The sequence below is a fragment of the Bos grunniens genome, chromosome 15 (genome assembly GCF_055505025.1).
Source record: "Bos grunniens cultivar Pamir isolate PY7600 chromosome 15, Bosgru_T2T1.0, whole genome shotgun sequence".
Taxonomy (NCBI): Eukaryota; Metazoa; Chordata; class Mammalia; order Artiodactyla; family Bovidae; genus Bos; species Bos grunniens.
The window spans coordinates 84,478,678-84,502,324 of record NC_141179.1 but is presented as its reverse complement, the minus strand read 5'-3'; the positions used below and the strand labels follow the sequence as shown (position 1 = coordinate 84,502,324).

Here is a 23,647-nt window from a genome sequence, read left to right as displayed (position 1 = left end):
ATTATTATGTATTTTTTGACTTCCTACTTTTGCATTCGAGTCCCCCATGCTGAAAAGGACATCTTTTTTGGGTGTCAGTTCTAGGTCTTGTAGGTCTTCATAGAACCATCCAACTTCAGCTTCTTCAGCATTACTGGTTGGGGCACAGACTTAGACTACTGTGATGTTGAATGGTTTGCCTTGGAAACAAACAGAGATCATTCTGTCATTTTTGAGATTACATCTAACTACTGCATTTTGGACTCTTTTGTTGATTATGATGGCTACTGCATTTCTTCTAAGGGATTCTTGCCCACAGTAGTAGATATAATGGTCATCTAAGTTAAATTTACCCATTCCAGTCCATTTTAGTTCACTGATTCCTAAAATGTCGATTTTCACTCTTGCCATCTCCTGTTTGACCACTTCCAATTTGCCTTGATTCATGGACCTAACATTCAAGGTTCCTATGCACTATTGCTCTTTACAGCATCAGACTTTACTTCCATCACCAGTCACATCCACAACTGGGTGTTGTTTTTGCTTTGGCTCCATCTCTTTATTCTTCATGGAGCTATTTTTCCACTGATCTCCAGTAGCATATTGGGCACCTACCAACCTGGGCAGTTCATCTTTCAGGGTTCTATCTTTTGCCTTTTCCTACTGTTCATGGGGTTCTCAAAGCAAGAATACTGAAATGGTTTGCCATTCCCTTCTCCAGTGGACCATGTTTTGTCAGAACTCTCCACCATGACCCATCTGTCTTGGGTGGCCTTACACGGCATGGCTCATAGTTTCATTGAGTTAGACAAGGCTGTGGTCCATGTGATCAGATTGGTTAGTTTTCTGTGATTATGGTTTTCATTCTGTCTGCCCTCTGATGGAGAAGGATAAGAAGCTTATGGAAGCTTCCTGATGGGAGAGAGACGGAGGGGGAAACTGGGTCTTGTTCTGATGGGCGGGGCCGTGCTCAGTAAATCTTTAACCCAATTTTCTGTTGATGGCTGGGGCTCTTTCCCTCCCTGTTATTTACCTGGGGCCAAACTATGGTGGAGATAATGATAATGGCAATCTCCTTCAAAAGGTTCCACACATGCACTGCTGTACTCAGTGTCCCCAGCTCTGCAGCAGGCCACCACCAACCCACACCTCCACCGGAGTCTCCTGGACACTCCTGGGCAAGTCTGGGTCAGTCTCTTGTGGGGTCACTGCTCCTTTCCCCTGGACCCTGGTGCACACAAGGTTCTGTTTGTGCCCTCCAGGAGTCTGTTTTCCCATCCTGTGTAAGTTCTGGCAGCTCTATGGCGGGGTTAATGGTGACCTCTTCCAAGAGGGCTTATACCCGGAGACCCCAGAGACTGAGACAGAACTGTGGTTGACTGTCTCCTGTGGAGGTGCCAGTCAGCAGTGGACTGCCGCAGGGGCAGGGGCTGTGGGTGCAGTAGCCTTGGGCGTGGCAGGGTTTTAGATTCATCTAATCTCTCAAGGAGGCCTTGTCAACAGGTGGCCAAAACCTTCCTCTGCATAAACATCCACACACGGGAGTGGCTGGGCTTCCTTCCCTTGGGACAGGGGCTCAGAGGGCCAGAGCGGGGCAGCCTGAGGGGCCGTGGAAGGGCTCAGACCACTGGGAGAGGCGGCTGTGACTGAAGCCACTGTGTCACCCGCTAAGGAACCCAAAGGCCCGGCGCTCCGTGCAGGCTTTGGTGCCCCAGCCACAGCCCGAGCGCCTCCCAGCCTGGCAGGTATGGCCAAGGTGGGGCGCGTGGTCCCGTGTGCCTCGCGCACCCCCCAGAGCCCATGGCAGCACAGATCCTCAGGACATCTGTTCTGCCCTGTTGGTTCCACTTATGGCCCAGATGAAAGGACACTGGCAGAGGTGAGCTCCCAGTTCACTGTGTTCTCACCACAGAGCCCACAGCCAGGCTGCTGGGAGGCTGACAGTGATAGTCAAAGTTGCTCAGTCGTGTCCGACTCTTTGTCATGCCATGGACTATACAGTCCATGAGGATTCTCTAGGCCAGAATACTGGAGTGGGTAGCCTTTCCCTTCTCCAGGGATCTTCCCAACCCAGGGATCGAGCCCAGGTCTCCCACACTGCAGGCGGATTCTTCACCAGCTGAGCCACCAGGGCTTCCCTGGTGGGAGGCTGGACTCCAGAAAACAACAGGAGGGAAAGCACAAGTTACATGTGAGACCCCAGCAGCTCACCCCCGCGCAAAAACTGCCAGATCCTCACAACACCTCTTCTGGCCTCGGGTCAGAACTGAGTGCCAGCAAGCATTGCACCACCCACGAGGCTGTCTAAGCCCCATGGCGGCAGCACACTCTGTCTCCATCTGCCAAGTTCAGCCTCAGCACCGCTTGGATGGCTTCAAGAGCCCAGACTGCCATACCCCATGCCCCATCTTGCCCTACTTCAATTCCTTCCCAAAATGTTCCTCTAATGGGTCAATCTCATCAGATCTTCCCTGATAAAACCCTCCTTCACTCTCCATTGCTTGCAAAATAAAACCTACTCTGGGCCTTCACTTGTGGCTCAACTGGTAAAGAATCCGCCTGCAATGTGGGAGACCTGGGTTCCATCCCTGGGTGGGGAAGATGCACTGGACAAGGGAAAGGCAACCCACTCCAGTATTCTGACCTGGAGAAGTCCATGGGGTCACAGAGAGTCGGACACGACTGAGCCACTTTCACTTGGCTTACATAACGCTGCATCCAAATTCAACTTACGCCTTCTTTCCATCCCGCTGAAACAAGTATAAACAGCTCCCACACAAAGCCCACACCTTTCCTGCCTGAAGCTGACTTCCTTGGCTATCTTTAAGTACCACACACATCACCCAAGTTTAACTTGAATTCCTACCTTCTCCACAAATTCTGAAGCACCTGTGGCAGACTGCTCTGTCTTCCGCAGCCTGTGCTACAGTTGCAGAATCAGGCTTCTGGAGGCTGAAGCTTCAACTCTGCAGACCACCTACACTCTGCTCCCCAGCTGTACTCAGCGCAGGCCTCAGAGGACACATTCAAAACTCGGCGTAGCTAACGGTACATATATTGGTTTCTCGAAATGCTGACATGCAGTTAAAAAATGTTCTGGCTATTTTTTTATGTAGGGATGAAATGAATTAATGTGATGATCATTTATAACAGCATTCTCTAAAAAGCCTACATCTTTAGGAATGTAAATCTGCTGTCATAAGTCATAAACAGTACTTAGTTTACAAAGCTATTAGAAATTTAAGGGACCTTTTTTTTTAAAGTTTTTGTTTTTCAGTATTTACTTGGCCGCACCTGGTCCTAGCTGTGGTGCGCGGGCTCTTCGGCTGGAGCACATGGGCCCAGCTCCCTGCCCAGGACTGAAACCAGGGCCCCTGCACTGGGAGCAGACAGTCAGAGCCACTGGACCCCAGGGAAGTTCCAAGTAACCGATTTTTAAAAAGTCAACTTGGTCAAGCAGTGTTTTTGTTTATAATCCCCAATTCTAAATAAATGTTTAATTACATATAATAAAATTATAAAAAATAGTTGTGAAGGATTTGTTTGAAAGAAAAAAACCAACAGACCCAGAAAAGGCAGACAGTGGTAGATTTATCAATGTAGTGATTAAAAACATTTAAAAAGAGTGAAAAAGAGAAACAAAAACTCAGAAAAGAAACCTACTCAAAGCATTTATCAGGAAAGGTTGTAGGAGCTTTGAGGACCATTCCCAGACCACGTGCTTCTAAACAACCAGTCCCAGACCACCTGAGCCCATGACACTTGAGTGGCGGAGGTACAGGCGCGCCCCACTTGTGGCTCGGGAGGAGGCCTCGCACATCCCTCTCATCGTGACTTGCATTCAGAGGAGCTGCTTGAGGGTGGCTACAGGACAGTCTTGTCTTCAAGGGGCAGGCAGAGCAGAACTGACAGGAACCATCTCAGCCCCGCTCCTTCCCCACACCTCTGCTGCGGTTGGGAAGCCCTCCTCGGGGCGTCCAGGGCCCTGGGGACGGATTCAGGCCACCACCAGGACTCTGTGGGCCGGGTGAGAAGCTCCCCGCCACCGAGCGCCAGGAAGACTAGGCAGCATGTCCTCTCGGCAGCTCCAGTCCTGCGGCCCTGCCATCCTCCAGCTGACGCCGTGAAGCTGCCGTGGAGATGTCGGCCCCTCCAGCAGCCCGACTCACTCGTCACCTGTTGAGGTCCTTTAATGGACCGGAACCTGGTAGTCTGGAGTAGACGATAAGAAAGTAAAAGAGAGAGAGAAACGGAGAGAGAGAGGGAGAAAGAAAGACACAGGGGCCAAAGCTCTGATGCAGCAAAGGTGTTTTATTCAACATTGTGTGTATTTATTTATACTGTCTTACAAGGTAGCTATTTTCAGCTGAGATAAAATCAAAATTTACGTTATCAAGGAAACATGAGGTCACCCATATGAAAGAGAGAGGATTGTAAATAATCACTTTTCATAAAAAGGAAGAGGGTCGTAAATAGTTACTTATCACCATATGGAAAAGCTAGAAGGAAATGCATACATTCCTCAGTCCCAGGGAGCAGTTTGCTGCTCCACTTAATTCCTGAATATTCAGGAATTAATAAGGGACAGAGGATTCATGACAGATCCAGAGCAGCACACAGGAAGCCTCCTGTTCAATGCTTCCTGACAGTCACCGTGCCTCCACGGGGGCGCCCACCACCGACCTGCTGTCGGAGCCCGGGGCGGGCTACTCCTGCAGCAGGCTCCTCGAGATCAGCATCCGCATCACTTCGTTGCTGCCTGCGAGAGGGAGAGGGCGGGCTGGGCCTCAGGGTCAGGGACCAGTCTGACCAGGACTGTAAACAGCAGTGCTTTTCATCTCGACAGATGTCAGGAAGAAGGAAAAACTGACTTGTAAAAAACCTCTCCTGATGGCAAAAATGCTTTTATTAGGTAAAAACAGAATAAAACAGCAGAATATACACGTAGTATAATTCTGTTCTTTAAAAGTGTATCTACAAGCACAGAAAAGGTCCAGAAAGAGGACTTCCGGTCTAAAATATAAAAGGAACCCAAAATATTAACTCAGATGTCAAAACCTGAGTGATCTTTTTAAACTTCCCTTGTGTTTTGTAATTTTTCAACAATAAATACACCAACATCGTTGGTAATCAGAAAACTGAATTTTAAAAGAACAAAAACATTTTCCCTGAAAGGGGGTGGAATCAGTTGCTGGGGGAGGAGAGGAGTTGCTTGCTTCATTTTTACATTCTTTCTGATGCAAAAAATGCTCTAGAACCCGGGAGTCACAGCTGCCAAGCCTGTGCACTGGAACCCGGGAGCCATGGCCGCTGAGTCTGCACCCTAGAACCCAGGAGCCACAGCCACTGATCCTGCGCCCTAGAACTCAGGAGCCACAGCAGCTGAGTCGGCGCTGTAGAACCTGGGAGCCATGCCACTGAGCCTGGGCCCTAGAACCCGGAGACACAGCCGCTGAGTCTGCACTCTAGAACCTGGGAGCCACAGCCTCTTAGCCCATGTGCTCCAACGACTGAAACCTGTGCTCTGCAATAAGAGAAGCCACTGCCATGAGAAGCCGGAGCATGGCGAAGAAGAGTAGCCCCTGCTTGCTGCAACTAGAGAAAAGTTATGCAGCAACAAAGACCCAGCACAATCAAAAATAATAAATAAAAAATAAAACTGACATAGGCCAAGAGCAGGGGGAGGGTGACCTCAGAGGGGACAGAGCAGAACTTCCTGATCCCCAGGCCAGTGCCCTCCCCTCCAAAGGGGCCAGGAGGGAGGAGGAAGGCAAGCGGGGCCCAGGCGGCACAGGGACAGATGCCGGGCTGAACACTCCGCCAGGGAGGAAACCATCTTGGGCACGTTTACCTTCAAGGATCTGATGGACCCGGGAGTCCCGCACGTACTGCTGGACGGCATAGTCTTTCAGGTAGCCATAGCCACCGTGCATTTGTAGGGCCTGGTTGCAGATCTGCAGGGAGATGGGGGTGAGGACCCTCAGGTCCCGGGAAGGCGCTCCTCCCCATGAGCACCCACATGGGCCTCTCCTGAGTAACTGGTGCCTCAAGGAGCACCCCAGGAGTGAACAGAAGGCCCACCACATCCTGGGCATCCAGGAGAGCTAGAGCACCAGCACTCACCGCAAAGCATTCGTCCGTAGCGAAGAGTTTGGCCATGGAGCACAGGACTATCGCGTCCTCTCGCTCCTCCTGCAGAGCTGTGGCCGCAGTGCGGATCATCAGCCGTGAGGCCACCAGCCTGGCCGCCATCTCGGCCAGCTGAAACTGCAGGTACTGCAGCGAGAGGGGAGAGAACCACACACACAGATGGCTCAGCACTGCCCGGGGCCCTGAGAGTCCCCTCCAAGGAAAAGCCTCAGCCACGGGCCCCTGGGCCCCACCCAGAATGTGCCTGGTAAGCTCCAAGTCCTCTCCACTGCCGCACTGCAGTCACCACCTCCTCAAGGAGATGCCCCCTGTCTACCCCTTCAACCTATAGCCAGTAAAACGCCCATAGCTCCACACAGGTGCCTCTGCGCAGCACACCAAGGTGCCCTGGTGGCCCACACCTCTGCACCTCATGGTAGTGGGCTGGGACCTGGAGGAACAGGACCCAAGGACCTGAGACCCCAGACCTTGGCCCCTGGCCTGGCAGCTGAGCCCACAGCAGCACCCAGGACCCAACAAGTCAAGACAGGCGAGGCACTCGAGACCCCAGCTCCACCCCTACTCCCCTACCGCAGGTGACCCTGGACAAGGCGGAGGCACCCACTATCCAGGTGCCTCCAGTGGGATACCAGCCACAGCCAGAAGCCTGGGTGCAGGGAGCAGCAGGGAGCCCGGGCAACACTCCAGGGAGAGGCCACACAGGCAAGAGGAATCACAGCCTGGGCTGCTGAACCATCCACTGGAAACCAGAAGAAAAGCCTCCGGCTTCCAGCCTGCAGGGCTGTTAGGATCAGGCAGAAAAAAGCTCTACCTAAGAACAGACTGGCTGCTTCTAACGAGCCAGCTGAAGAGGAGTAACTCACCAGTAACACAGGATATCACAAAAAAATGACAATTCTCCAGAAACCAAACCAGTCATGGATATTGGCTCTAACTGGTGGAGAATTCAAAAGAGCCATCATGAGGAAATTCAACGAGCTACGAGATAACTCAGGAATAAAAGTAATGCACAGAAGGACTATTTTGCCAAGAACACTGACATTTCAAGAAAGAATCAAACCAAAATCCTGGAGCTGAAGAACTCAATAAACGTGATGGAGAATGCATTAGAAAGCTATGGAAATATAGCAGACCATATAATTAGAGAGCCTGAAGACAGAAACCTGGAAATGATTCGGGTGGAAGAGGAAAGCTAAGATTAAAACACAATCAACCCTACCAGAGCTGTCCCACTCCATCAGAAAGAGCAGTGTAAGGATGGTAAGCATCCCAGAAGGAGAAGACAGCGGATGGGGGTACAGAGCTCGTTTACAGAAGATCTGAGAACGTCCCATGTCTGGGGAAGGAACTGGATATACATGTCCAGCAGGCTAACAGACGACCGCAAGGCAAACAGACCGTCTCCCAGACATATATTAAACCTGTCCAACGTCAAAGACAAAGATTCTTAAAGTCAGTCAGAAAAAAGACCATAACCTACAAAGGGACCCCAACAAGCTAAGAGCTGAACAGAACTATCCCACGATCCAGCTATTCCACTTATGGTATTTTTCCAAAAAATATGAAAACACTAATTCAAAAAGATACATGCGTCCTTAAGTTCACTGCAGCATTATTTGCAACAGCTAAGACGTGGAAGCAACCTAAGTGTCCAACAAGAGAAAGGACAAAGAAGATGGAATGTATGTATACGAGGGACTACTACTTAGCCATAAAAAGAAAGGAATTCTTCGATTTGTGAAACATGGATGGACCTAGAGTGTTGCGTTAAATGAAGTCAGACAGAAAAAGACAAATACCACATGACTTCACTCACACGAAGAATCTAAAAAACACACAGTAAATGAAAACACCCAACAACCTCACAGGTACAGAGAACAGACTGGGGGTCACGAGAGGAAGAGGGCAGGACGAAATGTGCAAAGGGGGTCAGCTGAACGTGATGCATGGGATCAGACTTCTGGTGGTGAGCTCGCTATGGTGGGCAAGAAGCCCAGTTATAATGTATACAGGAAACTTTAATGATGTTGAAAACCAGTGTTACCTCAATAAAGAAAAAAGAATGAAAAACTGGGTCACAAACAAGCAATCACTCCAATCCCACTCCCCTGAAATAAGTACTTTTTGCATTTTCAGAGGTATCTTTGAAAACGTTTTATTAGTGTTTACATGTATCTATTTCATAAACCAAATAGCACATGCTCCTAAAACATCATGTTTCTTTTGCCATGTAATCCATCACGAATCTTCCTGCGACTATAAACAAAAACTATTATAAACGGGACAGAAAAAAGGCACAAGTTCTGGCTGCAGTGAGGGCAGAACCAATAGAGACAGCAGGGCCCCACTGCTCCAGAAGACATTTTGGAGACAAGAGCAAAGGAAGGGACACGCGGGGAGTTACCTGGCTATTGGCCAGAGGCTCTCCAAACTGCTTCCGGACCTTGAGGTAGTCTCGAGCGAGGACGATCGAGGCGTGAGCGGCGCCCAGGGAGCAGGAGGCTGGGAGGGAGGGGATCAAGGCGGCCAGTGAGTTGGGGGCCGTCGCGCCCGCCCCCCGCCCCCAACCCCCGCGGTCCTCACCAACATTGATCCTCCCGCCATTCAGGCCCTTCATGGCGATGAGGAAGCCCTGGCCCTCGTCCCCGATCCTGTTGGCCACCGGGACGGCACAGTCTTCAAAGATCACTGCTCGGGTCGGCTGTGAGTTCCACCCCACCTGGCAAAAATCAGGGGCTGTGTGGCGGCCCGGCAGTCACCACACAGCGCGATGTCTGCTGTCCACCCGGGCCCGAGATGGGTGCTCTACCGTCCCGGGACTCAGGCTCCCGAGAACTCGGCTGAGGAGAAACAGGAAGGTCACACTTCAGTATGTCAGCTCTGACAGACTTCCCTTTCAGCACAACGTTTAAACATACCGAGGACACCTACTTCCAAGCATCTGCTCACCACACCAACCTGGTGCGGGAATCTGCCTGGAATGCAGGAGACCCCAGTTCGATTCCTGGGTCAGGAAGATCCCCTGGAGAAGGGATAGGTTACCCACTCCAGTATTCTTGGGCTTCCCTTGTGGCTCAGCTGGTAAAGAATCCACCTGCAATTAGAGAGTAGCCTGCACTGGCTTCAACTGGAGAGTCGACACAGAGTATCAAAGACCCAGCACAGCCATAAATAAATATAATTATTATTTTTTAAATATAGTTGACCCTTAACAACATGGGTTTGAATTGCATAGGTCCATTCACTTGCAGATTTTTTTCAATAATAAATACTATAGTACCACTCAATCCTTGGTTGGTTGGTTCCATGGATATGGAACAGTGATTATGAACAAACCTCCTATAGAAGGAAGCCTGTATACAGAGGTCCAACTACAAGTTATACTCGGATTTTAAACTGCATGGAGATTGGTGCCTAACCCGTACATTGTTCAAGGGTCAACTGCAATGTAAAAGAATGAAAAGGCAACCAAAGAGAGGGAGATGACATTCGGGCTCCAGAGCGGGGGAGCCACTCACACACCTTGCCCAGCGGGGCTTCCGGCGGCGTCACGCCGGCGACATCACACTGGTGACGTCATGCTGGCGGCCGGAAGTGGGAGTATTCACGCCACAGACGCCGACAAAGGCCGCACAGGAGGAGCTCTTGCTGTCTGCTTTTCCTAGGGAGCTGGTTTAGCAAGACACCCCTCAGTATGTCAGTCTCGAGCCCAGGGACGGTTTTCCACCCCTAGGACGCAGCCCATGCCCTCTAACTAGCCGACGGGCAGCCCGCGTGCCTTCTGGGGCCACGGTGTCCCCAGGGACAGCTTCACTGGGAGGCCGGCAGAGCCCCCTTCCTCACGAAGAGCTGGATTTAGGTGCCCCACAGACATAGACTGGCCTCCTTCCTCTCCGCTCCAGGAGACCCACGCTGTCAGATCCTGCGGGCATGGGGTCGGACGAGCCCTCGGCTCAGGGGCTGGCAGCCCTTCCTGCACCGCCCCCTTCAGGGCGCCCTGCCTGGGAAGCGGCCCCACCTATGGCCTTTCCTCTGAAGCTTCTGTCCAACCCTTCCTCAGCCCCTCCTATCCCTCACCTGCGCCCTCTCTTCTATCCCGCCCCCTTCAGGGCTTCTGCTGCCTCTGCCCCTCCCTGGGAACCCCACCCCCACCCCCACCCCCACCTCCCCGTGGAGCCTCCCAAGGCCCCTCTGGTCAGCAGGGCCGGCCCTGACATCTTGTCTTCCAGACCCCGAGTCTGAACCCTCCCACCCTGGCCGTGGGTCTCCCTGGACACTCACCTCCCGTTCAGGACACACATCCCTGGCTGGGGAAGCTCCGGGGACCTTAACATTGAGTTGTAAGAGAACCACAGACACATGGCCGCCACCTCCCAGCCCCTTCTGGTGAAAAAGTCTCCTTCCTCCCTAGGGCAGAGAAGCCCGCTCCTCACCGCCTAGAGTCCCTGTGAAGCTGCAGCCAGAAAGATATTCCCCAGTCCCAGCCCAGAACAAGGAGTCCCTTCCTGTCCGGCTGTCTTTCATTCCAAAGACCACCTTCCCACTGCCATAGAGGAGTCCTCCCCGCTACCCGTACAAAATCTTTTCACGACTAAATCCAAGCTAAAGCAATTCCACACTCCTTTTCTGTTTCAAGTTCTCAGCTACAGAAGGTGCTCAGTACACCAAGTGGAAGCATGTACTTGTAGGAAAGATGAGCAGGAGAGAAAGCCAGCTGCTCAGGCCACAAGAGCAGCCAGATCAAGCGAGGCGGTCAGCAGGTGACCCCTCACCTGGCCGGCAAGCTCTCCGACCTCACCCCACACGGAGCCCTCTGCTCATGACCCTCCGGCCACACTGAGAAATTCTGGCTTCTTCAAACACACTAACCTTGTTTCCATATCAGGCTCTTTGCAACCACTGCTGCCTCTGCCCAGATCCCTCCTCAGGGCTGGCTGGCAGCCGGCTCCTGACCTGGCAGACTGCATCAAGTGACACCTTATCTTCGGCTGTCCCTACACGAGCAGCTCTCCTCCGCCTGCGTCACACCCGGCTCGCTCCCCTCCCTCGCACTGACCCGCCCGCTGCTCACAGGCAGCCCTACACCCTGGCGCACCGTTCTGGCCGGTCTGGCCTTCCGAATTTCCCATTTGTCGAGAGAGACGCAAAGCACAACTAATAATAAAGAGGAAAACCAAAAAGCAAAAGAAAAAATAATGTATGCTTGAAAGTGAGAGGAGACAGAGCATAAGGAGAAAAAGAGAAACTTTTTGTATAAGGAATTTATTTTACAATTTTTTTCCAAGCCCCAAGCTAGCTAGATTTCGTAATACTGCCAACAGATATCAGAAATACAAATGTGTTGAATCAGCCAACACTAGCTTTATAAGAGCAGAAACACCAGAATCAGTATAACCTGGTTCTATAATACAACGTGTCAGACTCCATGTCAGTCCATCTCAAAACCAGACAGACATCCCACCCGTCTCCCAAGCCACGTGAACACAGCTCAGCGTGTACAGAGCTAAGAGGGCACGTGTCTTACAAGTGCAGGCAGGCGAGAGCATAAGGCTTTGCACACCCAGTGCTGAGAGGGTCTGGCTTTGCTGCACGAGAGGGGCACGGAGCCTCTCAGGCCCTGGCAGCTGCAGAGAGTCAGGATCAGGGACGGCACGGAGCAGCCTGGGGGCCTGGGGAGCCAGCAGAGGCGGCGAGAGGCAGACTTGGGGCCATCTCTTCGCGGACTGCTGCCCGGGCCCGACTCTAAGGGCACCTGCTGGAGCTGAGGACTCGCCGGGCCGGCCCACCTGAGCAGACCCTAGCTCAGGACCAGGGGCAGGGACGTAATCACAGGCCTACGGCTCACAGCCTGGCTGTGGGATCTGTCCATCCTGGAGATGTCTTCTCGAGGCCCAGGGAAACACCCTCCTCTTACGTTACTGAGGGACCCGCGGTTACCTCCAGTAAGCTTTGCTGAGCTAAAGAAGAAAAGTGGGCCAAAAGCATTTCACTCCCGAGATCTCTAGTCTCCTGTCAGCATTTCTTCCTGGGTAACAAGTGGGCGCAGAGATAGGAAGTAAGAAATATAGGCCAGAAGTGGCAGCAGGAGCCGGTGGAGAAATCCCTCTGTTGATGTAAGCCACTGGCAGGCGCGGTGCCCTGCCAGCAGCACCACATGATGCAGTGAGGCCTGCCCCCACTCCCCGCTGTCGAAACCCTCATTGAAGCAACAGCCTGCAAAGCCAGGGCGGCAGGGCGGACCACTTGCTGAGGCGGGGTTCCCACCTGAGGCTCCCTGGCGAACCGCACTCACCTTTTTCTCCTTCTTGCCAAAGCTGAGGCCGGGGGTCCCCTTCTCCACCACTACGCAGGAGATGCCTCTGGGGCCTGGCCCTCCTGTGCGGCACATGACTACATAGATGTCAGCTTCGCCGCCACCACTGATGAAGGCCTGTGGGGTTGCAGCAGGAAGACAGCGGGTGCCCCGGTGACGGGGCAGTGGGAGGTGAGGGGCAGCGGGAAGGGGTCCCAGGACGGGCCTAAATGGGCTCAGACCGGAGGAGAAACAGTGATGGTGAGCACTGGGACGTAGGTCTGAGTCCTCGCCCCAGACACGGTTCACCTGCAAACATGCGGGCCAGGCCGGGCGGGTGGCGAGGGGAAGGGCTGCCACCCTGCCTGGGAGGGCCGCGGCTGCTGGCCGTGTACCTTGGAGCCATTGAGGATGTAATGATCGTGTTGTCGCACGGCAGAGGTCATGAGGGAGGCAGCGTCGCTCCCACTCCCTAGGGCGGGAGGAAGGGGAGCTGAGAGGTGGGGGTGCTGGGGAGCGGAGGGAGCCCCCGCGAGGTCCCAGCTCCCGAGAGACCGTCCCTAACGATAGACGCCTTCGATCCAGACCTGGAGAAGATCCAGACCTGGAGAAGCGCAACGTGCTCAGGGAGAGCCCCCCGCTCCCCCTCCGCACTCCCGCTCCGGGGAGCCCTGAGCCTTGTGACCTGTGAGCGTGTGAGAATGCTCAGTTGGGATGGAGACACGAGCCGAGCCAGGGCAGGCGGCCGAGGCTCCGCAGGCCCGCGGGCCGCACGCACACCCACCTGGCTCTGTGAGGCAGTAGGAGGCGAACTTCTCCATGGCGCAGAGGGGCGGGCACAGCCGGTGCCGCTGCTCCTCGCTCCCGAAGCGGTCGATAATCCAGACACACATGCTGAGCACACCCAGGAGGCCAGGGCAGAGACCGAAGGGAAAGGCAGCTGAGGGGAGGGCACGCACGCAGGGAGGGGAGCAGAGCACAGGAGCGTGGCGGGGAGAAGCCACAGCTGAGAAGGCTCACGTTTCAAGCAAAGGCCTGGATTAGCACATAGTCCGGGAGCACAGCACCCAGAGGGACCCAGGGCCAAGGTCACCTGGGCGCTGGCTACACTATCTCCGGTTAGGTTAACGGAGCTCCCTGAAAATCAAGCCGTCCTATGCACTCTCCCAAATTAGTGGAGGCTTCATCTTTGGGTTGAGGAAAAGGGAAGTGAGGCCGTTTCCTAATGCAGAACTCTCGTCTGGAACCAGGGCAGCTGGCATGTGGGAGAAGGCCAGCATTCTCTAAGCAGCACACAAGATGACAGATCTGAGCCAAGAGGTGGCTGCAGACCTCGCGCGAGCTGTGGACACACTGGCTCCTCGGGCGGGGGCAGGCACTACACAGCGAAACCCTCTCCCGTCCACACAGAAGGTGCCCGCCGACCAACGCCAGCACACGCTGCGTCCACCGGGCTGGCACTCACTTGTGGATGCTCATGTAGGCCGTGGTGCTGGTGCAGCCTGTGGCCAAGGCTTCAAAGATGACGGAGGTGTCCAGCCGCGAGAGGCCCGCCCCTCCGACATCTGTTTGAACGTACACTCCCCCGAAGCCCAGCTGCGCTGCCTTCCGCATCGTGTCCACAGGGAACAGCTCCTGTGGAGAAAAGGGCAGGGTCATCGGAGAGGGACTCACAGGCGGGCTTCTCATCCAGGGGCGTGAGGAGGGGCCCAGACGTGTGCACGCAGGAGGGGACAGAGCCCCTCGACTCAGCGCCGCTTTTGTCGCCCACACAGCGGGCCAGTTAAAATGCATTCTATGTGGACTGCTTTCTGGCACTCAAGTTTCTTCTTATCATTCCAGTACTGCCTGGGTTTTAAGAGTGCCCAAATCTTAATTTTCATCTACGAATTAAAGCGGTGGCATCTGCAGAAGGAGGCCTCGCGCCCCTACAGGACTCGCATTTGCTGTGAGTTTTGCAAGCTGGGTGCTTGGGAGGAGGCAGGCTCTTGGTGGGAGGCACTGTGCAGCTGAACGCCCTCACCTTCTGGTCCCACTCTGCCATGTGCGGCGCCATCTCCCGGGCAGCAAAGTTGAAGGCCACTTTCTGGAACTCTTTCTGCTCTTCACTTAGTCCCATGGAAGCTGTGGGCAAGGCAGCATTTACTCTGAACCAGGTCGGGGCTCAGGGGAGAGGACAGCAGGCCAGAAGCCCCATGCAGCGTGGCGGGCGGGCGACTTCGAGAGCACCCGTACACGGAGCTCCGCGCGCGTGAGCCCGCACCCCCTCGGCATCCCGAACACACCAGCCGGCCTCTTTCGCCGTTGCTACTTCTTCTGTTACTCATCTGCCGCTTTCCCTCCTTGTAAAACCACATTAAAAGAGTAATAAGCACACAGAGACCCTCATATTATGGTAAAGCGTCTTCATTTCCTTTAGGATGCCCTACCTTTTCTGCATCGGAATCTGTGCCTATTTGTCTATATGCATCAACAGAGTCATTCTACAAGCTCAATCAGGAAAGGAAAACAGGTGTACTTTGGCTTACTTTGCAAACTGAGGATAAAGGCCCTGCAGCAAAGCTGTGCATTTGATAGTCACTGAACATGGATACTGAGTCTTCCAGCGCTGAGAACAAGGCTAAGGGCCTCCTAAATTTCTCTTTACCAAATGCATTCAGAAATTTTAGTGTTTTCTTCCCCGACTATTAGTGCTTTGCGTACTTCCTTCACTTCCAGCTCTAAGCTACTTAAGAGCTAAGGAACTGACTGAGCGATACCATCAGTCCAGTTTCATCAGGATAAGTTTTTCTAGAACCACAAACGTTTTCAAAGAGATGGTACTACTCCAGTATCTCATGACAGGTGACACTCTTTAGAAGAAAGATCCCTGCATCAGCCTGACACACTGACCACCCAGTTCAGTGTCATTACTTTGCAGCTGTTCTCTAAATAGCCAGTTCTCCGAATGACGTGAACACTGTTCTTTTTCTATGTACTTTTTTTTTTACCCCCAAACACTGTGTAGAGTGAATGCAGAACAGGACTGAAATGTCAAACACAGCGACAGGCCCACTGGCCAGTCCTGTGCCTCAAACACTTATCATTTTCCCCACTTTGCAAGGTCACAGACGTTCTGCTCAGGGCAGGCCGGAAGCTAAAAGGAAAGAACCTAAGCACAGCTTGCGTGAGAAGACCACAACCTGTTGGGAATGGTGTAGAGAATGTGCAAAAGACAGGACCATGAATCCTGGGAGCCATGCCACAGAATCGTCAGCAACCTGCACAGGGCGAATCCCATTTATTTCTCCTTTGTTTTCTTGGTGCCCCTTGGAAAGGAGCCCCTGCCTCAGATGTGCTAAGAAGCCTCAAGGAGTGTCTCTTACTGCGGGAGGCACAGTGGTGGCTGTCAAAATGTCGAGGGCAAAGTGGAAGGTGCAGGCTCTTCATGGCCTCCTAAGACTCCATCCTTCCATGTCAGACCAGGTCCTGGGGGCAACAGTACAGAGCACAGGGGGCGTGGAGTCTCAGGGACAACCCCCTCCAGCACCCGACTGCCCTGCAGCCATCCTCTCAGAGACCCCGGCAAGCCCGGGCCTCAGGAGCAGCCGCCTGTGAGCCAGGAGAGAGCTGTGTGTCCCCGCCCGGACTCTCAGTCAGATGGGAGTTGTGAAGATTAAAGGTGGCATTACCTTCAGAAGTCCAAGGCAGAAACGACACTGGGCGGTGTTTTCAGAAATGTGGTTAGGGATAAACAACTCAAGGTTCCCTACTCAGGACTCAGGCCATTTTCCACTCCAGAAGAATTCGGACTGGAGGTCTACCACGGGGCAGTGCTGGGACAGGATGTTGTGAGTGCTAAGGAAACGAACAGCTGAGTGTATATGCGCTACAGAACTTCAGGCTGAGCAACAGCTCAGTACATGTTTACAGACGCTATTAGTACTGACAGATACAAACAAGTAGTTCAAGGTGTAAAAGGTCTGAGTGCATCTAAACTGCAAGGAGATCCAACCAGTCCATCCTGAAGGATCAGTCCTGGGTGTTCACTGGAAGGACTGACGTTGAAGCTGCAACTCCAGTACTTTGGCCACCTCTTGCGAAGAGCTGACTCACTGGAAAAGACCCTGATGCTGGGAAAGACTGAAGGTGGGAGGAGAAGGGGACGACAGAGGATGACATGGTTGGATGGCATCACCGACTCAATGGACATGAGTTTGAGTAAACTCTGGGAATTGGTGATGGACAGGGAGGCCTGGTGTGCTGCAGTCCATGGGGCAGCAAAGAGTTGGACACAACTGAACAATAACAACAACAAAAGGAGAACACTGCTTGGAGTAAACAAGCAAAAAGTCAAGTTAAAAAGTAAATAATACACAAGAAAGTGTGCCCAGTTTCCAGAAAACATGAGCCAGAAAAACACAACAAAAACCAGGCCACATGAAGTTTGCTGGAGCTATTGGCAGAGTTCAAGAAGCCAGTACATAGACGCCAAGACACACACACACAAATGCACACAGAAGTAGTAAAGCTAAAGAGAACAAGAACCCACATCAGAGGAGGAAAACCTTGATTGTACAGTAGTTCAAGGGTGAACAAGAGCCCAAAAAACCGAACACAGGAATCTCTGAATGCATCAAAGCCCACACCTAACCAGATCTCAACAGTTCCGAGAATCCTGGCGCCGAGAGAGCACGTGGGAAGCTGCAGCAAATTGCAATGGACAAGCAAGCAGGTGTCTGCAGGGTCTGCAACTATTAATTACACAGCTTTCAGGAGGGAAGGCTTCTCTCTCAGCCTCAGGTCCCCCACTGTAAAATGAGAGGGCTGCACTAGACCCTAAGCAAGTTTCTTCATCTGTAAAATGATATATAAGATATAAGGAAACTCAGAACCCTCTTAAAAATTACTTTTCACATTAAAATGCACCAAGAAACAATGAGAAACGTTTGTTGATCACTTCCATTAACTTGATATTAGAATATGCAGAATGATACACTGAAAGGACAACTTTATTTCACTAAAGTTTCTTTTAAAAAGCTGATAAAGCAATTCATTTGTTGAAGCTACACCTCTTGCCACAGGAAATATTCTTATTTAACCTATTTGCTGCCAACCAACAAAGGTAATCCTGCTTACCAAATCCTAAGTGCAAGGATGGGGCGGGACCCTGTGAAGGTGCTTTAAAACCCTGGGAAGAAAACTGTCCTGTTCCTTAGTGTCCTTGAACTCTAGATATTGAGCTGAGGCACTCGGAAGCTGCTCTATTTGCTTACAAAAGTGTCATTTACTTTAGATTTTTTAAAAGAAAGATTTCAAAAGAAAAAAGTGTTTTTCTTTTTTGACAGCATCACAGGGTCTGGTTACCCCCTAGTCGGCCTAGGTCTCCCCTACTCCGTTGTGGGTGTGTGTCCAGTCGTGTCCGATTCTTTGCAACCCCAAAGACTTTTCTGTCTCCATGGGATTCTCCAGGCAAGAACACTGGAGTGTTACCATTTCTCCCTCCAGGGGACCCTCCGGACCCAGGGAAGCTCTGCTGCGCTGCAGGCGGGCTCTTTACCGCCCGGCCACCAGGGAAGCCCCGCTCGGTGACTCGCATGGAAATTATTTGCTAGGAGACACTCCACTCAGGTCTATAAGCTCTGGTAGTTTCCCACTTGCTACAAGTTACTTTTCTGCAGGAGTTTCAATAACTGTTTTGTAACCATAGATGTTGTTACGTAATTTATTTATATGAGCGAGTCTTGGATCACCGGAGGTTTGTTCACCGATCACAACCACCAGCTGGCTTTGCACGTCCTCACGACCTTTAGGACTTAAGTTTATGATTAACAACAGCAAAGCTCACGAGTCCCTGCGGCGAAGCCCGCCCTTACAGCAAGCAGAGGTAACAAGGCAGCTCCGAGTGCTGGGAGAGACGGGAACCGCAGCCCCAGGCCGCCTCGCCAGTCCCCCACCGCAAAGCGCCGGGACGGACCGGCGGCGGCCGCCAAGGGCCCCCGCCCACCAGAGCGCCCCCGGGCTCCGCACGCGCCGACCCGGGGCCGAAGCCTACCCCCGGCGGGACTTACGGTCGATGCAGGAGACCACGCCCCGCCGGGCGCCGTCGGCGGGGCCCCGGGGCCCGCGGCGCAGCCCCCTCAGCCGCGCCCCGACGCGCTGGCAGCCTCCTCGCAGCATCATCGCCGAGCGATCCTCTCCCAGCAGCTCCGGCTGCTGTCTGAGCTCCCGCGACCTCGGCCGGCAGACAGGCCGCGGGGTCGCGCCGCACTGTACGTCGGGAGCTGTAGTGCGCGCCGCGGCCCCGAGGGCGTGCTCGGGGCGCCTGTGGGAGGAGCCGGGACTACAATTCCCTGAGGCCCGCGGGGCCGCGGCGCGCGTGCCAAGACTGGAGAGCGCCGCGGGGCGGGGGCGGGGCTCGCGGGGCCGGGCCTGAGCGTGAGGCCCAGACTGAGAGAGGGGAGCTACGGAGGCTCGCGCCGGGGGCTTCGCGGGGCGCAGAGGCTTCGCGGGACTCCGCGGAGGGGTCCAGTGAGCGCCCGAGGCTGCGGCCGTCCCGACCCGCGGGACAGCATGCCGCGAGCCCGGAGGAGGCCGGCGGGGCCGGGTGAGCGCGCCGGGCCGCTCAGCGCGAACGGGGAGGCCGCGAGGCTGGTTCTGTGATTCGGGGCCCCGAGCCGCCCCCAGGCTTCTGTCCTGGGCCCTTCTCTGCCACTCGTCCGTCCGAGCGCTGACTGTCCGGGGAAGGCGGTGGGACGAGGGCCGGCGCGCGCGGCCCCCACTCCCAAGGGAGCCACACGCCGAAGGGAAAGGGTCGGGGGGCCGGGGGCTTTGAGTCTAGCGTCGAGAATGGGTAGGAAAGCGGGGCGTCTCTCGTGTTCACAGGGTGAGTGGCATTCTCAGTGGAAGGGCAGCAGCAGCAGAGCACTCAGAGGCAGAGGAAGTGCTTCCCGGAGACGGGCGAGGGTTTCGGGTTGTTGATTATCAGTGCGCCCGGTGCTTACCGAGTCCCGCTCACTGTCCAAGGGGGCCACCGGCACAGCAGGAGGGTGCCGCGTCTTAGACGGCCTCAGGATGGCTCACGTGGGAGCTTCCACTTAGTCCAGAGGCCGTGCAGGAGGGTCAGGTGGGTTCAGGCCAGCGTGGCAGGCTGGCGTAGAATCTGGCGCATACCCTCCAGGTGGATGGTGTGGACTGACTGCTTTAGGTTGAGCGTGACCACGAGCACAGGTAAAAACTCAACAGTTCTTAATTACCAGGTACCCACTCTGCTTCAGGCACATTTCCTTCGCTGGAGGGCAAAAGTCTCATCCATGCCGGCAGACTCCTCAGTGGTGGTTTTATCCATCTTCTCTGAGCACCTTCAAGGAGTGGAAAGGAGGCAGGCTCAGAGCACAGTGAGCAAGGAAGGAGTCTGCGTGACATAGAAGCTCATGTTCCTCAACACTGATGATGACGCCAGGCTTTTGTATTGTGCTTGTGCTCAGTTGCTTCACTCTGTGACCCCATGGACTGTAGCCCGCCAGGCTCCTCTGTCCATGGGGTCCTCCAGGCAAGGATACTCGAGTGGGTTGCCATGCCCTCCTCCAGGGGATCTTCCCAACCCTGGGGACTGAATGCCATAGCTTTAAGTTTCCTATGTTGGCAGGTGGGTTCTTTATCACTAGCACCACCTGGGAAACTCTGACTCCAGAGCAGCTGTTTTTCCTGCATCAGAACTTTCTCAGCAGGTAAGAAAGTTTTCTTTTTGTTTCTCTTGCAGACATGAAGGGGCCAGAAGAAAAACGCACCAAAACTAAGAACCTAGGGAGGGCATCAGCCCAAGTGGAGAACTCCAGCCTCCAGAAGACTCCAGTCTTTGAAGACAGTGGGGAGGCTCTCAGCAGCTACTGGCTGATGAAGTCAGAGCCAGAAAGTCGACTGGAGAAAGGCGTGGACGTGAAGGTGAGGTGCTGCGCCCACCTCCACGGTGCACAGGGGACGCCACAGGGCCCATCACCTACTTCTTGCCTCTGAGGAGCAGGGAGACGATGGTGTGGAGTAGGACCAGCAGGGTTTATTGCCATCTGCGCTGTGACCCTCCAGCTTTTCTCTAGAGGGCCGGGCGGTCATGGTCGCAGTGCTGCTGCCGTCACCAGAAGGGGCCACGCAGCGTGCGTGGGAGGGGAGTTTGGGGGAGAACGGGTTCATGTGGTCCTATGGCTGAGTCCCTTCACTGTCCACCTGAAACTCACCATGTTGTCAGTCAGCTATACGCCCGGGCAAGATAACAACAAAAAAAACTGGCCATAGGCCACCTGTCTGTGCTCCAGTGAAACTGTCTGCGAGTCAGGCGTGGGCCAGATGCAGCCCAAAGGCTGGTCCACCAGCCCCAAGCCAGGCAGCACTTGGCCTCAGGCTGCCTTTCTCTGGCCACCCACTGTGCCCTTAGGTATCTCCCTGCCAACAGCTGGTAACCAGGGGGTGAGTGTGACTCAGTTCTCACACAGCCCAGAGACAACACAGTTGGAGATGCTATAGAAGGGATATATATTTTAATAATAGAGAAATAGAGATAACGGGATTAGCAGATTAATTACCCACTCCCCTAATCCTCTGGACTGTGAGGGATGACAGGGGGGCACAGGGCTGCCGTCTGCGTGCCTGGCATGCACAGCTCTGGGGTACTATCCCCAGAGGCTCCTGGGCCCAGATGACAGGGTGGACAGGGCTGCTGTCTGCGTGCCTGGCACGCACGGCTGTGGGGTACTTTCCCAGAGGCTCCTGGGCCCTGCTGCCAGCAGTGCTCACACTAAACGGGGAAGAACATGTCTGCTTCCATACGTCCTGACCTGCTGGCCCAGGAGAGTTCACCAAATGACCTTGTTTCTGGCCCAGTTCAGCATCGAGGATCTCCAGGCACAGCCCAGGCAGACGACGTGCTGGGATGGTGTTCGCAACTACCAGGTAGGTGGGCTTGCAGGACCGTGAGGCTTGGGGGGAAAAGCCTGCTTCCCTCTGACTACTCAGGAGTGAAGCTGTCTCGGCCAAGGCTGCTTTTTCCCTGAACCCAAACCTGAGGATACACAATAAATACCTGAATTTTTCTGGCTGCCTGCAGTTTGAAACTGCCTGTGTTCCAGCCAGTGTCCTGATACACATCTGGGCAAAAGGCAAGGACGGAACTGAAGCGGGGGGTAGGCTGCAGAAAGGAGTCTCAGCTAACAAAGGCGGACTCGATTTCCGCTGGCTGGTGCTTCCCGCCAGTGGGAGGACAGCGCTTGTTCCTTGTCTGCTGCAACAGGCCCGAAACTTCCTGAGGGCCATGAGGCTGGACGAGGAGGCCTTCTTCTACCACAGCAACTGCAGAGAGCCGGGCATCGCGGGCCTTGTGAAGGTCAGGCATCCAGGCTGAGGGCTGATCCGGCTCCCTTCATGTGGGTCTGGGGACACAGCTTAGGTGGGTCATCGACGCCCCCCGACCCTGGTCAGGAGTAGGTGGCAGGCCTACAGCAAGGTGGGCCTGCATCCCAGGCCCCGCAGGCACAGGCTTCTCGTGGTCCTGCGCTCAGGCAGGCCGGCAGCCAGCGGACACGCGACTGTGGGTGGGGAAACCAGTGCCAGCAGCGAGCTCTGCTTGGTTGGGAGCCCACTGTCAGGGTTGCCTCAGACTGCAGTATTCCCACACGTCTAAGCCCTCGCTGGCTCTGTGGCAGACAGACGGGGTGAGACCATGTAGGCCAAGAAATGGAAGCTGGACTCAGACTGAAGTCTGGCTGTGGAGCTGACTGGACAAATGACTTGAGACTCGGATCTGATTTCAGATTGTGAAGGAGGCTTACCCAGACCACACACAGTTTGAGAAAAACAATCCCCACTATGATGCATCCAGCAAGGAAGACAACCCCAAGTGGTCCATGGTAAAGTTACTCCTCTCTTTCCCAGCTCATGGATGGACAGAGGGCAGAGGCTCTGGGGTCTCTAGGGCAGGGCACAGAGCCCTGCTTGTCAGTGAGGCCACTCTGCCACTGGGGTGGAGGACGGGCGCGGGCACCCTGCCGCGGGGCCTCCTACACTCAGCTGACGCAGCTGGGTGTGCTTCCTGCCCCGCACGCCGCTGTCCTGTAGGTGGACGTACAGTTTGTGCGGACGATGAAGCGTTTCATTCCCCTGGCTGAGCTCAGAGCCCATCACCAAGCACACAGAGCCTCTGGCGGCCCTTTGAAAAACATGGCTCTCTTCACTCACCAGAGACTGTCCGTCCAGCGCCTGACCCGAGGTAAGGATGGCCCTTGTCTTTGGACCACATGCCAGAACGACCGTGAGTTCTCTCGTACTCGCTGGGGAAGCCTAAGCACAGCGGTTAAGGGCTGTGTCCCTGCCCCTGTAACTCCCACGAGAGGCGCTCCCTGGGCTGCCCAGGGTGCCGTGTGTGGCAGCAGCCAGAGCCCCCTGCCCCGTTCCCGAGGGAGCGGCTGCTGGCCTTGCACCGGAGATGACCTGCTGGACCGCTCCGTTCAGAGTGGAGGCTCCACAGACCATATCCCCCCAGGCTCCTCTGTCCGTGGGACTGTCTAGGCAAGAACATAGGCAAGAACACTGGACTGGGCTGCCATGCCCTCCAGGGGATCTTCCCGACCCAGGGATCGAACCCGTGTCTCTTAGGCCTCCTGCATTGGCAGGGGGGTTTGTTACCACTGACGCCACCTGGAAAGCCCATTCAAGGGGTGATACAGACCTAATTCTTCCTCTTCGTGCCCTTTTCGGCAGAGGAGTTTGATTTTATCCTGAGCCTCGAGGAAAAGGAACCGAGTTAATGGAGATGCGGCTGCTGAAATTGACAAGGTGTTGCCCCAAAGTCAAGCTACCGCAAGACAAGAGGCAGTGTGGGGAGCACGCCGGTTGTGAGCAGTGGGGCCTGGTCCTTTCTAATAAACACCCATGCTTAAGTTGGAAGCGTTTCTTTCAGTCAGCATCGTGGGTAGAACAGGTTTCACAGCCCCTTGGCCTGATGCAGGGCCCAGTCTGCTGACATGGCTGTCTCTACCCTTCCCTGCCAGCCCCTCAAGCTTCTGGTCCCACGGAGATTAAACCAGCAGTTTCAGGACAAGTTGCCAAGCTGGAATCAATCCGAAATTCCTTTCTCAGCCACGTGCTTGTCTGAAACTGGCATTAACAATGTGGGCATCACTGTTCATCAGGGCCCGCAGGCGTGGGGAGGGCAGGTGTCGTTGGCCGGAGTGGCGCGTGCAGCGGGGCAATAAAGAC

At 54.4% G+C, this 23,647-nt stretch overlaps 2 protein-coding genes and 1 long non-coding RNA gene across 10 annotated transcripts; 1 reads left to right on the top strand and 2 right to left on the bottom strand.

Moving 5' to 3' along the window:
- Window positions 1–3,550: 3,550 nt before the first annotated feature.
- Window positions 3,551–18,622, bottom strand: ACAD8 (acyl-CoA dehydrogenase family member 8). Of its 7 annotated transcripts, XR_015142459.1 has the most exons (13): window positions 18,472–18,622; window positions 14,445–14,545; window positions 13,887–14,056; window positions 13,206–13,315; window positions 12,817–12,893; window positions 12,422–12,559; window positions 9,652–9,798; window positions 8,713–8,848; window positions 8,534–8,631; window positions 6,103–6,255; window positions 5,831–5,933; window positions 4,663–4,738; window positions 3,551–4,191 (listed from the first exon to the last, which is right to left on the bottom strand). XR_015142459.1 is itself a non-coding variant. In XM_086341916.1 (12 exons), exons 1-11 carry the CDS (start codon window positions 18,581–18,583, stop codon window positions 4,686–4,688), a joined length of 1,251 nt encoding a protein of 416 aa, XP_086198042.1. In that variant the 5' UTR covers window positions 18,584–18,622; the 3' UTR covers window positions 3,551–4,191; window positions 4,663–4,685. The 7 variants fall into 7 exon arrangements, 4 of the variants coding, with proteins under 4 accessions (XP_086198042.1, XP_086198040.1, XP_086198044.1 ...); XM_086341916.1 differs by lacking the exon at window positions 9,652–9,798; XR_015142458.1 differs by lacking the exon at window positions 3,551–4,191 and having other exon boundaries at window positions 4,271–4,738.
- On the bottom strand, window positions 15,712–16,211 carry LOC147358910 (uncharacterized). The gene is made up of 2 exons (XR_015142461.1): window positions 16,093–16,211; window positions 15,712–15,889 (listed from the first exon to the last, which is right to left on the bottom strand). It is a non-coding gene; the product is annotated as an uncharacterized LOC147358910 (long non-coding RNA).
- Window positions 18,623–18,834: 212 nt separating the features above from the next.
- On the top strand, window positions 18,835–23,328 carry THYN1 (thymocyte nuclear protein 1). 2 transcript variants are annotated; one of them, XM_086341920.1, is made up of 7 exons: window positions 18,835–19,007; window positions 20,163–20,344; window positions 21,278–21,346; window positions 21,684–21,776; window positions 22,204–22,299; window positions 22,508–22,658; window positions 23,150–23,328. In XM_086341920.1, the coding sequence occupies exons 1-7, from the start codon at window positions 18,974–18,976 to the stop codon at window positions 23,194–23,196; spliced, it is 672 nt and encodes a 223-aa protein (XP_086198046.1). In that variant the 5' UTR covers window positions 18,835–18,973; the 3' UTR covers window positions 23,197–23,328. The 2 variants fall into 2 exon arrangements, with proteins under 2 accessions (XP_086198046.1, XP_086198047.1); XM_086341921.1 differs by lacking the exon at window positions 21,684–21,776.
- The last annotated feature ends 319 nt before the right edge of the window (window positions 23,329–23,647 follow it).

Coding starts and splice junctions, on each gene's coding strand:
- ACAD8 (XM_086341916.1), bottom strand. CDS start 18,583: ATGATGCTGCGAGGAGGCTGCCAGCGCGTCGGGGCGCGGCTGAGGGGG. Junction 12,894..13,205: donor CTACTGCCTCACAGAGCCAG/GTGGGTGTGCGT, acceptor CTCCCGCCCTAG/GGAGTGGGAGCGACGCTGCC. Junction 8,632..8,712: donor TGGCGGGAGGATCAATGTTG/GTGAGGACCGCG, acceptor CCTCCCTCCCAG/CCTCCTGCTCCCTGGGCGCC.
- THYN1 (XM_086341920.1), top strand. CDS start 18,974: ATGCCGCGAGCCCGGAGGAGGCCGGCGGGGCCGG. Junction 19,008..20,162: donor GAGGAGGCCGGCGGGGCCGG/GTGAGCGCGCCG, acceptor TTTCTCTTGCAG/ACATGAAGGGGCCAGAAGAA. Junction 20,345..21,277: donor AGAAAGGCGTGGACGTGAAG/GTGAGGTGCTGC, acceptor TTTCTGGCCCAG/TTCAGCATCGAGGATCTCCA.